This window comes from Mustela lutreola, chromosome 6 (assembly GCF_030435805.1).
Source record: "Mustela lutreola isolate mMusLut2 chromosome 6, mMusLut2.pri, whole genome shotgun sequence".
Taxonomy (NCBI): Eukaryota; Metazoa; Chordata; class Mammalia; order Carnivora; family Mustelidae; genus Mustela; species Mustela lutreola.
This window is the reverse complement of record NC_081295.1, coordinates 93168609-93182777: the sequence shown is the minus strand read 5'-3', so window position 1 is coordinate 93182777 and position 14169 is coordinate 93168609. Positions and strand designations below refer to the sequence as shown.

Here is a 14169-nt window from a genome sequence, read left to right as displayed (position 1 = left end):
TGCTGCATACATACGCCCACATTATAGAATATTGTTCCTTGGTAATAATGCAGAATGGTGTGGAATCCAGTCCCAGATTATGAGTTACACTCCAGAAATACTTCAGCAGCAAAAGCATGCATTCTCAAAAGGAACAAGACCACTCTCAAAGGGGTAGACATTGGTCCTTAGGGAGCCAACAGCTTATTCTTTTCCTGTATATAAAGCACAGATATACATACAGTACACAAACAGATATGTAGTATATCAGCAATATTTTCATTTTTGGGAGAAAATATCTAGAAAGGATTCTTTGGGGATGGGGTGAGAGAGGAGGCTTGCGTGATCAAGAATATAGTTGGAAAACACTGACTTCAGGAGGGAGCGAGATCACAGAGCCGGAGGTTAGGAAACCATCTCTGAAATCAGCTCTATGACTAACCCTCTGTGTGAACTTGCACCTTCATTTCCCTGTTCTAGGTCTCAAGCTTTTTCCCCAGTGTAAGATGAACGTTAGACTAAATGGTGTTCTAGGTTTTCTCTGGCACTAAAATTATGAAGGGGCTTTGAGCTGGGGCGCCACTCAATTGTATAAGCCTATGGTCTTGTACCAGGGATTTGGACCTGTCAGACCTCACTTTTCAATAAAAGATAAAGGGTTAATATCAAGATCCTTTAAAGCGAGTCTCTAGCATCTTTGCCCTTATCTATTCTTTGAACCCTCCCCAAAGCTAGAATTCTAGAAATTCTGCTCTAGTTTGCTCCAGGCGATTCCTGGATACAATGCTGGAGCTAAGGGTACAAGGGAGTGTTGTTAATAAAATGTTCATCTAATGTTTTGTCCAGAGTTGCATTGCTTCTTAGATTTTCACATGGTGGCTAGACATTAAAGTGCCTTCATAATCTATCTGGGTTGTCACTTTAAAAGAACCATGTGCATGGTGTGAAGAAGGGAAACAGGAACTAGCAGATTAGAGTACCCCATTAAAAACAAAGAGCCTGGGGCACCTAGGTGGCTCAGTGGGTTAAGCCTCTGCCTTCAGCTCAGGTCATGATCTCAGGATCCTGGGATCGAGCCCCGCATCAGGCTCTCTGCTCAGCAGGGAGCCTGCTTCCCCCTGCCTCTCTGTCTACTTGTGATCTCTGGCTGTCGAATAAATAAATAAAATCTTTAAAAAGAACAAACAAACAAATCCCAAAGAGTCTGTCTATTTGTGGCATCTGTAGGTGACATCAAATAGGCAGTAGCTCCTTCCTGCTTATGCCAGACGTGGGCCAATTGTACTATGAAAATCTTGAATAGTTTATTCTGTGCTCTTTAGGGTTTAGTTTTTCTTCCCAGCCTTCCAAATATGTTTAGATGTCTCTTGACAGCAGAGACTGTATCTTCTATCACATATGGTTAGTGCTGAGTGAGGTGCTGTCCCTAATAGAATGTTGGCAAAAGTCTTTTGACTGTAATGATCACATGGATTTAAGCAGGAAAATAAAACTCAAAGCCATAAATCTTTGAGTTCTTTATTTTGGGTGGTCTGTATTGATGTGACTATAGACTAGTGCGTTTATCTCCTTTTCCTTCTGCCATTTAATCACCTAGTGGTGTTTCCAGATAAGAAATGCAAATGGAATTTATTACCTAACTGGACCGTGTATAACTCACGTATCCTAGGGTATCGATGCTTGCAGAATTGTTTCATGTCATGAATTCAGCTGCTAATGGATGAGTTACCATTGTGGAGAACTGCTCTCCCCTCAGCTGCAGAGACTTCTTGAATGTTTTCAATATTTGGAGGCAACTGGAAAAGGGAGCCCTCTTGAGTGACAAATGGCTAAATATTCAGAATTTCCAGGTGGACTGGGAAGATAACTCAAACCCCCTTGCTAAACCGAGGAATCTCAGAGTACCTGGCAGTGAGGAAACCTCCAGAGCCTGCTTGAAAGTATCCTTAGGAGTGAAGGAGTTAACTGAGGGTGGCAGCTTTATCTTGCGTCCAATGGACTTGTGGTTTGCTGGTGAAAGTCTCTGGTAAATGATTGTTAGAGACGTCTCATGGGTAGCTGTTGCTAGTCATTGTGTTTCAAAAGCCTGTTGATTCCTGTGCAAGGTGGTACAGCACCCTCTATCCCTTTCTTCATTCCTGATTCATTCAGGTCCTCCTGCAAAAGATCTACCAGATCCACGAACATGAACGATGAAGAAAATAACACCGTCTATGACACAGTCCAAAAGGAAGGGCTGCATGAGCTTCCAGACCAGCCAGAAGAGGATGAAGTTCCTCTTTATGATAACATCCACAGAGGCCTGCCAGAAAGCAATGTCTATGCCACTGATCTGGAAACCCACGAATATGACTCTGTTTATGTGGCTGGAGGTGAGGAGAAGGGCTTGAACTCTTCCCAGCCAGAAGCATCAGGATACCTCCTGCCTGATGAGGATCTTGCCCAGGATCTTCACCCAAAGGAGCAGCAGGAAGACCAGGGCATCTCAATGGAAGAGTTATACTCACCCACCCAAGACCAGGAACCTGGCCCAGAGACTCCCCAGGAGAATGGAAACAGGAAGACGGGAGCCCTGCTTTCCCCCCAAAACTTCACCATCCAGCGGAGCAGGGCCTTCTTCACCAGCAATTCTGCTGCTGATGGCTTGGAAGAAAACAACCCAGCTTCCACACACCCTGAGATCAGCCTGTTTGTGAAGGTAAGGGCTGTCTCTGATAGGTACCCTTGCATGGGTGGATGGACTAATTGGGGTTTTCTTTTGCTCCAAGTATCCAGGAAGAGATGCAGGATGTCATGGTCTTTGGATCTCAAGACATATTCAAGAGTAGGGCTGGTTAATTGAGTCAATTCCAGATTCCCTCAAGAATGCTCCAAAGTATAAGAATTGGAAAGTGCATTTAAATTGTGTGTCTCAATCACTAACTTTATAGACCACAGGCAAAACATGTTTTTTAGAGTTCACTTCCAAGTGAGCAGAAAATGGAGCTCAAATCCTTACCTATGTGACAGACATTGAGTATATTTTCCCGACTGGTTAGATTTCTTTTGTCAACTCAGTTTGCAAAAATGAAACCAAATCTTGCGAGAGGAAATCGAATCCAGTCAGCCAGGCACCATGGTTTCCTTCTTAGTATTTCTAAGGTCACAGATACTTCAGATATATGGTCAATAAACGTTACCTCTGTCACTGAGCCTGCCCTTTCGGCATCAATATAACTAAAATATCTGATGAATTGTGAGATGATTTCAGTGGTAAGAGTATTAAGACGCTAATAGCCAGTGTTAATGTTTAATGCTTAGATAGATTCTCAGAACTTAGATACTCAGAACTTTAATGCTTATGATGTAGAAACTCAGAACCTTGGTAATCTTTGTTTTAGATTGATATTGTTGTAAAGACCATTTATTACAATGTTATCAAAATGTAAAAAAAGCATTTCAGGGCTATCTTTATGAATCATCTTTATGATCCATAAATCAGGATTTATAAATCAAAGATGATTCATCTTTATGAATCACGAGGGAAGAACATTTTTCCCCAACATGCACTCCCTGACAATATTCATATTTACACTTTTCTTAGTATGAAGACCACGTAATAATACTGTTGTTTCAACCTACAAAACCCTCAGTTCACACTTATTTGTCCCCTTTGTGGTTTCTAATAACTCCAGTAAAATAGACTTTATTTGCTCATTGAAGATATTATTATTTTTTGACTTTGTATTTTTCCCTAGTTGTTTTATGTGTAAATTGCATCTCCTTTATTTTAACACAAGGTTTTTAAAGAGCAAGTAGCGGGAGTGTCTGGCTCATACTTAGGGACCCCTCAAAACTTGTCTGGTATCATGTTATTGGGGGGGGTGGGAGAGGTGTGAGAGATGAGGAGGGAACTTACTATCAAGAAATCAGCAGTGTGGTGCAGGAGACAGATTTGCACGTGGTTAATTTCGGTGAACGAGAGGCTCGGCTGAGCACAGCGGGGATTCCCGGGAAGGACCAATCAAGTGTGTGGGAAGGAATCAGGAGATGCTCTGCTGAGGAGGTGACTGATATTCAAAGCAGGCTTCCAGCTTCCAAATCCACATCACTGTTACGTTAGTTAAACAAACAAACAAACAAACAAACAAAAAACCCCCACAAAACCCCGCACTTAGTGAGGACTAGTGGTGTATTTTTCTCGGGACAGAATCATCCATGCAGCTTTATGCAGCCAACAAGGTAGGTCATGTTCATTGGCGACACCCATTAAGACGTTTGTAAATTTGACGAGTGTTGATTTCCCCAGAAGTTAGGCTGCCGCCGGTGCTGAAGCAACAGAAGTAGAAGAAAACAGAACTATTGGCATCTTCCTCTGGTATCAGCAACAGGAAAACTGTTTGAAGAGAATGTGTGGTCCCGCGTTAATTAAGATCTGTAGTTCCCGAAAGCAAATATTGACTTTAACGAACTCTTTAGGTTTACATTCTTTTTTTTTTTTTTTTACCTTTTCTAAAAAAAATTTCTTTTCAGCGTAACAGTATTCATTGTTTTTGCGCCACTCCCAGTGCTCCATGCAGTACATGCCCTCCCTAATACCCACCACCTTGACCCCCAATCTCCCACCCCCCGCCCCTTCAAAACCCTCAGGTTGTTTTTCAGAGTCCATAATCTCTCATGGTTCACCTCCCCTTTCCAATTTCCCTCAACTCCCTTCTCCTCTCCATCTCCCCATGTCTTCCATGCTATTTGTTATGCTCCACAAATAAGTGAAACCATATGGTAATTGACTCTCTCTGCTTGACTTATTTCACTCAGCATAATCTCTTCCAGTCCCGTCCATGTTGCTGCAAAAGTTGGGTATTCATCCTTTCTGATAGATGCATTATACTCCATAGTGTATATGGACCACATCTTCCTTATCCATTCGTCCGTTGAAGGGTATCTTGGTTCTTTCCACAGTTTGGCGACCATGGCCATTGCTGCTATAAACATTGGGGTACGGATGGCTCTTTTTTTCACTACATCTGTATCTTTGGGGTAATCTTTTTAATGTAATTGTTAAGTAAGACGCCTCAGCTCCTATGTGGGCACTCTTTTTAAAGATCTTTAGCAGCGCTCAGTGAGAAGAGCGATGCTCACCATCCCTGCTTCCCCATCCGGCACCAACCCCACCACCGTGCTTTATTCAGTGTTGGATGGAAAATAAACACAAAGGCAGAGCCTTCAGGGGGCTTCTCTCTTTACTTGGGAGTGGAGGGTCTAAGTGTCACCTGCTCAGGCTCCTCCTTCCCCCCAGCTCTAGGGTGTGGGAACAGCAGAATGCTGGAAGGTCTCCTGGGGTCATTCTTCCCCTGAGCCTTGCGGTGCGGACCACTTGGGCTGTGTCAGAACGTACTCACTTGCATGCATTTTCAGCTGTTCTAGACAAGCCAGGAAAAATGTCATGCGGGTTTGTCGCTGTGTGTTCATCTGACATTTTACTGAGGCTCAGCCACTTCAGGGTGTTGGGCAATCGCATAATTAAAATATAGCATTTATTTATTCATTCAATGTATTGTTATTGTGTCAGGCCCTGGGTTTATAACAAAGTCCTGGGTCCCCCGCACTTTGCACTGTAGTGGGAAAAACTGGTGGACAATAGGCAGATACAACATATGCCTGGTGGTGATGAGCTTTAAAGAAACATGAAGCAGAGTAACAGGTGTGGACGTTTCTTATTGCTGCCTTAACAGATGACCACAAACTCAGTGGCTTGAAACAACACAAATTTGTGCTCTTGTACTGCTGGGCATCAGAATCTGAACTAAGTCTTATGGAGCTAAAATCAAGGTATGCGCAGGGCTGTGTTCTTTCTGGAGGCTCAGGAGGCAATCTGTTTCCTTCCCTCTTCTGGTTTCTAGAAGCTGTCTTCATTCCTGGCTCCTGGCCCACGTCCTATCACCGTGGCACTCTCTGCTTCTCTCCTCACCGTGCCTTCTTCGGATCTGACTCCTCTTATGTCCCTCTTATAAAAAGATTTGTGATTAGTTTGGGTCCTCCAGGATAATACAGGATAATCTTCATTTGAATATCCTTAATTCAATCACATCCTTCCCTATTGCCACCAAAAGCAACACTCATGGGTTCTTGCAATTAGGACATGGACATGCTTGGGAGCCATTCTTCAGCTTCCCACAGTGGGACAGAGTGATAGTGAGGAGGGGGTCGAGGGGGTGTATGGCTTGAGTGGGGGGAGCAAGGGCAGTAAGGTGGCAGCAGGTGAAGCCAGAGGGGTGGAGGTAGGCACAGAGCACGTGGAGGAAGCCCTTTCCTTTTTACTTGGACTGACATGAGAGACATCAGAGATTTTTTGTTTTTTGTTTGTTTGCTTTTTAAGATTCCTTTATTTATTTTAGAAGGAGAGAGAGATAGAGCATGGTGGGGAGGGCAAGAGAGGATCTCAAGCAGACCCTGCATTGAGTGCAGGGCTCGAACCCACGACCCTGAGACCATGACCAGGGCTGAAATCAAGACTAAGCCACTCAGCTGGCTGAGCCACCCAGGCGTCCCCTGGCTGCCTTTATGATGGCAGACTACAAGAGAGAAAGAGTAGAAGCAGAGAGGACAGTTTGGAGGCAGTTGAAAAACTAGGCCAGAGACGATGGTAGATTGGCCAATGGTGACCACAGTGGAAGTAGAGCGGAGCAGGACTGCAAGGGCTTTGAAGAGTGAGCCCAAAGCTTCTGCTGGTGTGATGTATAAAGAAAGAGAAGAGCCAGGGCTGTCTCTAGGGGTTTTGACCAGAGCTACTGAGCGAACGGAGATGTCATTCCCATTTCACCTACGACGTCTTCTCCAGGAATGTATGCGCAAGAAAATGTGCTCATACAGTCACTCATACGCGGCCTCGCCTCCCTCCCCCCTCCCTCCCTCCCTCTCACCTTTCCTCCGTCCTTCTTGCCATCTGCCCATCCATCCATCCATCCATCCGTCCATCCGTCTGTCCGTCATTTACAACATACTAACTACATGCCAGGTACTGGATAAGAGACGAACACGCCATACCTTAATGCCAACTGCCTGTAGGGGAAGACAGAGAAACACAATTCTTGAAGATAGTAAAAGGGAAGAAATAACTGCTTCTTGGTCATTTCAGAGATCCAGTGTAAAAAAGGTACCTAGGGAGAGTTGTAGTCCATATTATAGACAGCCAAGAGGGGTGGTTGGTTCAGAATTTGCCACACAGGAGTGTGCAAATTGTCTTTATGCGTTCTGCTAAAACGGAGGGACCTGCAGACATAACTGTGTTTGTATGTGTGTGTGAGAGAGAGAGAGGGAGAAAGCGGAAAGAGACAGAGACAAAGTAGGAGAAAGAGAAAGGGAGGAAAAGAGAGAGAGATTCCTGGCATTTGGTTTAATGCAAAGAAAAAGTATTCTGATGATGGTTATTATAAAGAAAAATGGTACAAATGAACACCACCATCCTGCACGTAATTGATGCCACTGATTATAGCAGGCGGTATATGTCATAGAGCAGGTTTTGGAAATCTGCATGGTTTGAAATGTGGTTGAGCCAATTAATTTCTGTTAAATTGTTAAGCTTCTCTGAGCCTCAGTTTTCTCTTTGGTAATATGGGTTTTATAATAGTAAGCTCTTCATAGGATTGCTATATGGATTAAATAAGATAGTCCATATAATTGCTTGGTATAATATCTGACATACAGTAAGTGCTCAATATTTGTGAGCTTAAGATATTATTTATTGTGATGAACCGGAACCATACACAAAATAATAATATTTATTTTAAGCACTGTGCCTTAGAGTTAGTAGACATTTCATGAATGTACCATTAGCTGATCCTAACACGGACAGTGAAATATTGTGGAAAAAGCACTGGTCAGGATATTCAAATACAACTTTGTCAATAATTTGCTATCAAACATTCCTGGATCCACATTCCCTCATTGATTTCAGGGTATATGGCCCCAGCTCTTCACAAGGGTGCACACATATGCTACCACATATTACCCACTCTGGGATACCACGTGACAATGATTATTATCTCCAGGTTTGGGTATGGTTGGAAGGACCAACATGAGACCAGCATGCTTTGCCCTTCAGTTCATGTGCAGCACGTTCCTTGGAAAGCACCTGCAGAGTCTGTCTCTGATGAGGAACTCATAGGATCCCCATCCAGGGTTGCACACGTTGTGTACTGAACACATTTAGGAGGCACTGTTAGCTATGTAAATGGTACCCTCTGAAGTCAGGCAACACAATAGCCCTTGTTAATGTTTCTTAGACTTGTAGCCTGGAAACTTGGTTCTAAAGGAGCGACTCCCTACAATTTGGTTCAGCATAGCAGAAAGTGTCACAGAATTATTAGTAATTGTTGTTATTGTTATTGTTATAGCACAGGAAGCTGGTGCTGTCTCAGGTGTCGTGGTATCCAAAGTAGGGGATTCAACATAATTCATAAGATATTAGAATATTAGAATTCATATATAGAATAGTAAGCAATATTTCTATTTAATTTTGCCTAGTCCTTTTACATGTTAATTTTTAGCTATTTAATAATGTGCACAGTGAGTTCTTCCAGTTGTACATCAGTATAATTTGTAAATGAATGAATAAACCTAAGTTGTGGATGAATGTTGAAATTTTGCATTAATAGCGATGTTCAGTTTTAAAAATCTTAGGGGCATATAAAGCATCCCTTTCTCTTCTGCCAGCATCTGAGGGCCTGGGAATCTTTACTTGGCCAAGCTCTGGTGCGAACAAGTCCCCTCACCTTCCATATCCTTTCTGGAAGTTTTCTAAAGCAGAGGTTTGTTTGGAGGGAAATAAAAATTCATCATTGCAGGTGAGAAACTATAAAATCCCACTGAGAAAAGAGGGAAATGCAGCTGGATTGGGATGTTCATATGCGGCTCAGTTGAGGAGTCAAGAAGGACATTGCAGGCACTGGGTTCAGCATAAGCAAAGGCACAGCAGATATGAATGTGTGTATGACTCCACCTGATTGGCTGGAGTGGAGAGAAGGCATGCACAGTTTCAGAGCAGATGACGAGGTTGATGACCTAGCAATGCAGTTTGCATGGCAAACTGGAGGGCTTGGATATTATCCTAAAGGCAACCAAGAGTGGTATCGGGAGCAAAGCCATGTTTAGGATGATGGAGAAGCAAATTAGATAGCATTTCTGCATACTGTGTGGATCAGGACCCAAAAGACATGTAGCAAGCTTCATTTCTTTTTGTTTGTTTGTTTGTTTTTGTTTGTTTGTTTTTGTAAGCTTCATTTCTAAAATTAGTTCAAACACTTAGATATAAATCCATTGTTTGAAATGACCACCTATAATTTTTTTTGGTAATTTATTCATTCAACTATCTGGATATGTCCAACTATTTAGATACTTGGCTACATACAGGCAAATTTCTGGAAAACACTAGCCAGTGTGATGCTGATTTATATTTTAGCTATATGTATATCTAGTTTTGTTATATTTGGGTTGGAGAATGTACAGATTCGGCACCAAGTTTTTATTGATATCATTTTAGGATAGTTTCTAGTTAAAAAAAAAATGTGTTTCTATGGTCTGTCTTAGCTTTGCTGGGCTAGTTAGAAGTTGTAGCTATCACGTAGATGTCTAGAAATGTCTGGAGCCCTGCAAGGGTCTTCCTATTCCATGATCCCTGGTGTCACTAAAAAGGCATGCCAAATGTGTCCTTGGAAGCACTGTGAGAAGAGACAAGTCTGACCCTGTTGCATGAGCCTAATCATGCTGTCATGGAACAAATGAAGCTTATATTAAATAGAGCAATGAGCAGGTTTGAACAAAGATTTCTATTCTTCTCATAATTTCTTCTTCATTAGGGTGCTGGGAACACAGTCAAACCCCAATTTATTCAAAATCATTTCCTGGGTCCCCATATCTTTGTGAACCAATGCCATTGGTCAAAGAGGTCACAGAATTCTAGTGCTATGATAAGAAAATTAAAAACCAGAAAAGTCCATAAACTTGCCCAGGGCTGTCTGCAAATTAGTAGCAGTCTGGGACTTGGGCTTCTAAATCCAGGGCACTTTCCTTTATATTGGCATTCCTAACCTGGGATGCAGATGTTCATGGATATGCTTTGGGAGGTTTTGGAACATTCTAAAAGTCTATGCATTTATTTATTTATTTATTTAGTGGAGGATAATCTCATGACGCCTCAAGGTTATTTATCATTATGATGCTTTCCATTTCCCCTACCTAGGTATACATGCCTTGTATGTCCATGTGGGAGGGAGGGAGTAGAATTTGTGATAAATGGCCCAAGTCATTCCTTTTCTTTCCTTTGGGGCCAGCTGCTTGCTCTAAGCCTTTTAGTATCTGACGAAAGCTTGTGGAGAAATCCTCCTAAAAGGGTAATGAAGGAGCAGGGCCTGAATCGTCATGGGGATTATGTCAGCTCTGACAATGAAGGCAAGGTGATATTCTGACATAAATGCCCATACTAGGATCCACCTGTTTTCTAGGGGAAATTTTGGACATTCTCCTGCAAGGACTGCAAGCTCTATGTCCATGTACGCACAACTACCTTGGTGGGCAATATTGTCACTTATACAAAGTAAACTTTTGAGTAACATAGATTTCTACCTTTTCACTTCCCCATAGTCTAGTCAATTTAATTCCCTGAATGTTCTCTTCTCTCCGTCTTGACCACCACTGGCCACTGTCATCTTGGCCCCAGTGACTCAACTGGTTTCTTGGCCTCTGGGCTCAGCTCCTCGCCAAGAAGCCCCCACCTAGTCACCAGAATGATCCAGATAAAGAGCACATCTGACCATGCTGTTTCCAGCCGTGCAGCACTCCCCACAGTTCCCAGGGAAAAGGCCAGAAAGAAGGGAATACATATGAAGGTCTACATGCTCCATCAGCCTTTCAGACAAGACCTACAGCATTAGCTGATACTCCCCACTTACTCTTTGCCTCAAAAAGTGTTGACTTTATTTTACTGCATCCTTCATGCTTTTTAAAGAGTGGGCTTTTGCTCACATTGTCCTTTTCAATGCTATCCCTTCTGGAGACAACCCACTGTCCTAGAAGTCATCTCTTGTGGATGCATCAATCAGGGCTGGTTAGAATCTACTCCATTACTCCAATGTATCTGTTTTCTAGGATTCCCATAGCAAAGTGCTTCAGACTGCATGGCCTAAACAACAAAAATTTATTTTCTCCACCAAGGTGTCAGCAGAGTTGGTTTTTTCCAAGGCCTCTCTCCCTGTCTTACAGATGGTCATTTTCCTCCAGTGTCTTCACATGGTCTTTTCTCTGTGTGTGTCCATGTCCTAATTTCCTCTTCTTATAAGGACAACCAGTCCCATGGGACCAGGGCCCACCTAATGATCTCATTTTAACTTCATTAAATCATTAGAGACCCTATCTCCAAATACAGTCACATTCTTAGCTACTAGGGATTAGGATTAAACATACACATTTTGGGAGAACACGATTCAGCCCATAACACTGAATGCTACAATTACCTCTTTATATCTCTATCTCACTCTCTAGCTGTGAACTCTTTGCCTTTTTTCCATTCTCATATACTCAATCCATGGCTATTTAAATGATGACTGAATCAAGGAAGAGAGGGACCGAGGGGGCAATGAGCTACCCCCAAGGATGCTCAGGACAATGCAGCAGGAGGAAGGCTGGCCCTGGGGGGACTGCAACAGTGGTGCTCCAAGCCCCCATACTAGTTTCTTAGAGTCACTGTGACAAATGACCATAAATTGGAGGCTTCAAACAATAGGAATTTATTTTCTCACAACATAGAGGCCAGAAGTCTTCAGTCCATGTGTTGGCAGAGCCACACTCCTTCTGCCAGCTCTAGGGGAAAGTCCTTTCTTGCTTGTCCCAGCCTCTGGTGGCTCCTGGCATCCGCTAACTTGCGCCTGCATCACCCCAGCCTCTGCTCCGTATCACATGGCCTTCTCTCCTGTGTCTGTCTCTGTTTTCTCCTCTGAAGATTCTATTTATTTGAGAGAGAGAGAGCACATGAGAGAGAGAGAGCGTAAGAGAGAAAGTCTGAGCGTGGGGAGGGGCAGAGGGAAGAATATGTGTGTGTGTGTAGGGGGGTGCTAGATCGCAGGACCCCGAGACCACAACCTGAGTCAAAAGCAGAGGCTTAACTAACTGAGCCACTCAGGCGCCCCTTTCCTCTCTTCTCCTATAAACACTTGTCAGTGGATTTAAGACCCTTCCTAATCCAAGGCGATCTCATCTCAGGATCTTTAATTTAATTAAAGCCACAAGGTTCTGGCCAGGCCCAGCTTTGGGGAGGGAGGCACTCTTGGACTCACTGCAGCCTCTGCAGGTAGGAATTAGTCGAGATGAAGCATGGACATGCGACAGCCAGTCCTGGGGTCCATATTTCCACCAAATGCAAGGGGTTTTGTGAGAGGCCAGTGGACTGTTTGCACCTTCATCTCCTTAGATCCCAGACATTGATGAGAATGCCTGGCACGTTCTTCACATCATTCTGATGCTGGGCAGAAAGCCAGTATTCTGAGTGCTTAATTTGATTTGTTGAGCTCTGAAGGAACATTACAATCAGAGGACTTGAGGATTCTCACAGCTGTCAGTGTTCAACAGTACAAGGGACAGCTTGTGTTAACAGTGTCACCATAGCTAATGCAATGTGTCCTTCCTCCTGGGCCTGCCTTTGTGTTTCTGCATCCCTATAATTGACCTAACACTGTCTGTCAATAGACACAGAAGCCAAACCAAACACATTAACCAGGAGAAGGTGAGTAGTGTCAACACTGGGGGGCGAGAACACCAACTGACCAGGAGGGGGCTGCCAATCACAAGATTGGGGGAGGGGCTTGGTGTTGGACTAGTGGATGATAGATTCTTTCCTGGGTTCCCATTTTCTTTCTCCCTCTCCCCCCCCCTTTTTTTTTAATTTTTAGAAGATTTTATTTATTTATTTGACAGAGAGATCACAAATAAGCAGAGAGGCAGGCGGGGGCGGGGGAGGGGCAGGCTCCCCTCCAAGCAGAGAGCCTGATGCAGGGCTGCGTCCCAGGACCCTGAGATCATGATCTGAATGAAGGCAGAGGCTTTAACCCATTGAGCCACCCAGGTGCCTCTCTCTCTCTCTCTCTCTTTAAGGTTTTATTTATTTCTTTGAGAGAGACAGAGCATGAGTAGTGGGGAGGAAGCAGAGGGAGAGGGAGAAGGAGAGGGAGAAGCAGACTCCACACTGGGCAGAGAGTCTGACTTGAGGCTCCATCCCAGGACCCTGAGCCTAAGACAGACACGTAACTGACTGAGCGTCCCAGCTACTCCTGAGCTCCCGTTTTCTAAAGAGCAGTTCACCAGACTGTTAGATCCTTGAGGAAGGGACCCTATTTTACTTATCTCTGCAGCACAGTGTCTCATGGGCTGCTGGACTTGTCATAGGGGCTCTGTAGATGTTGCTCAGAGTAAAATGAACTCCCAGGTATTCTTCACCCACCTAATGGAGTAAAGACCATCCCTTGGAGCAAATGTGCATATTTGAACACTTAAATTTTCTGCTTTAAGCCCTGTCCCTTGCCAATGTGATCAAGTCCACCCCTGAGCATAACCAAGATCCCAGCCCTTCCCCCAACAAGCTAACGGCCTCTCTGGCCCCATCTCCTTCCACATCGTGTCTCACTTGTTATGCCCCCGGAACGCTGAGCTCCCACCAGACTGGCTTTGCCCAGGCTGACTCCTCTTTCTATAGCATTTCCAAAGGTAGAGGCTTTAACCCACTGAGCCATGCAGGCGCCACCCCCGTTCCATTTTTTTTTTTAAGAGTAACTTACTCGTGTATTTTGGGAAATGTGGTCAGCTTTAAGCAAATGCCCTTACGTCCCTGCATCCTTTGATATTTGACTTGGAGGGGGGTGGGTGGGTGGGTGGTGAGTCCTGATAAGAAGCCAGCTGCTAGAGGGGGGAAAAACAAAGAGGAAATTCATACTTACTGAATGTTTACTTTGAACCATGCTCTGTGCTGGGCCACCTGCTCTCCTGGTATTATTTCTGCAGTAAGACTTAGGAGCTAGGTCCCCATCTGGATTCTGACACCGACTAGCTGTGCAACTCTGGGGAAGTCACAGGCACTCTCTGGGCCTTAGACTTCTCACTTGTAAAAAAGACAGTTGTAGGAGACGAACCTGAGAACCTCCACAGATTCTAACCTGCAGGGCATGG

General features: G+C 43.9%; 1 protein-coding gene across 1 annotated transcript in view; it reads left to right on the top strand.

Annotated features, from left to right (window-relative positions):
* Positions 1–2071: 2071 nt before the first annotated feature.
* The window catches only part of CLIC5 (chloride intracellular channel 5), a 163729-nt gene continuing 151631 nt past the window's right edge, over positions 2072–14169 (top strand). The window contains exon 1 of the mRNA XM_059178146.1: positions 2072–2677. Coding sequence (XP_059034129.1) covers positions 2165–2677 — 513 coding nt within the window. The 5' untranslated portion in view covers positions 2072–2164. The remainder of the gene's footprint in view (positions 2678–14169) is intronic.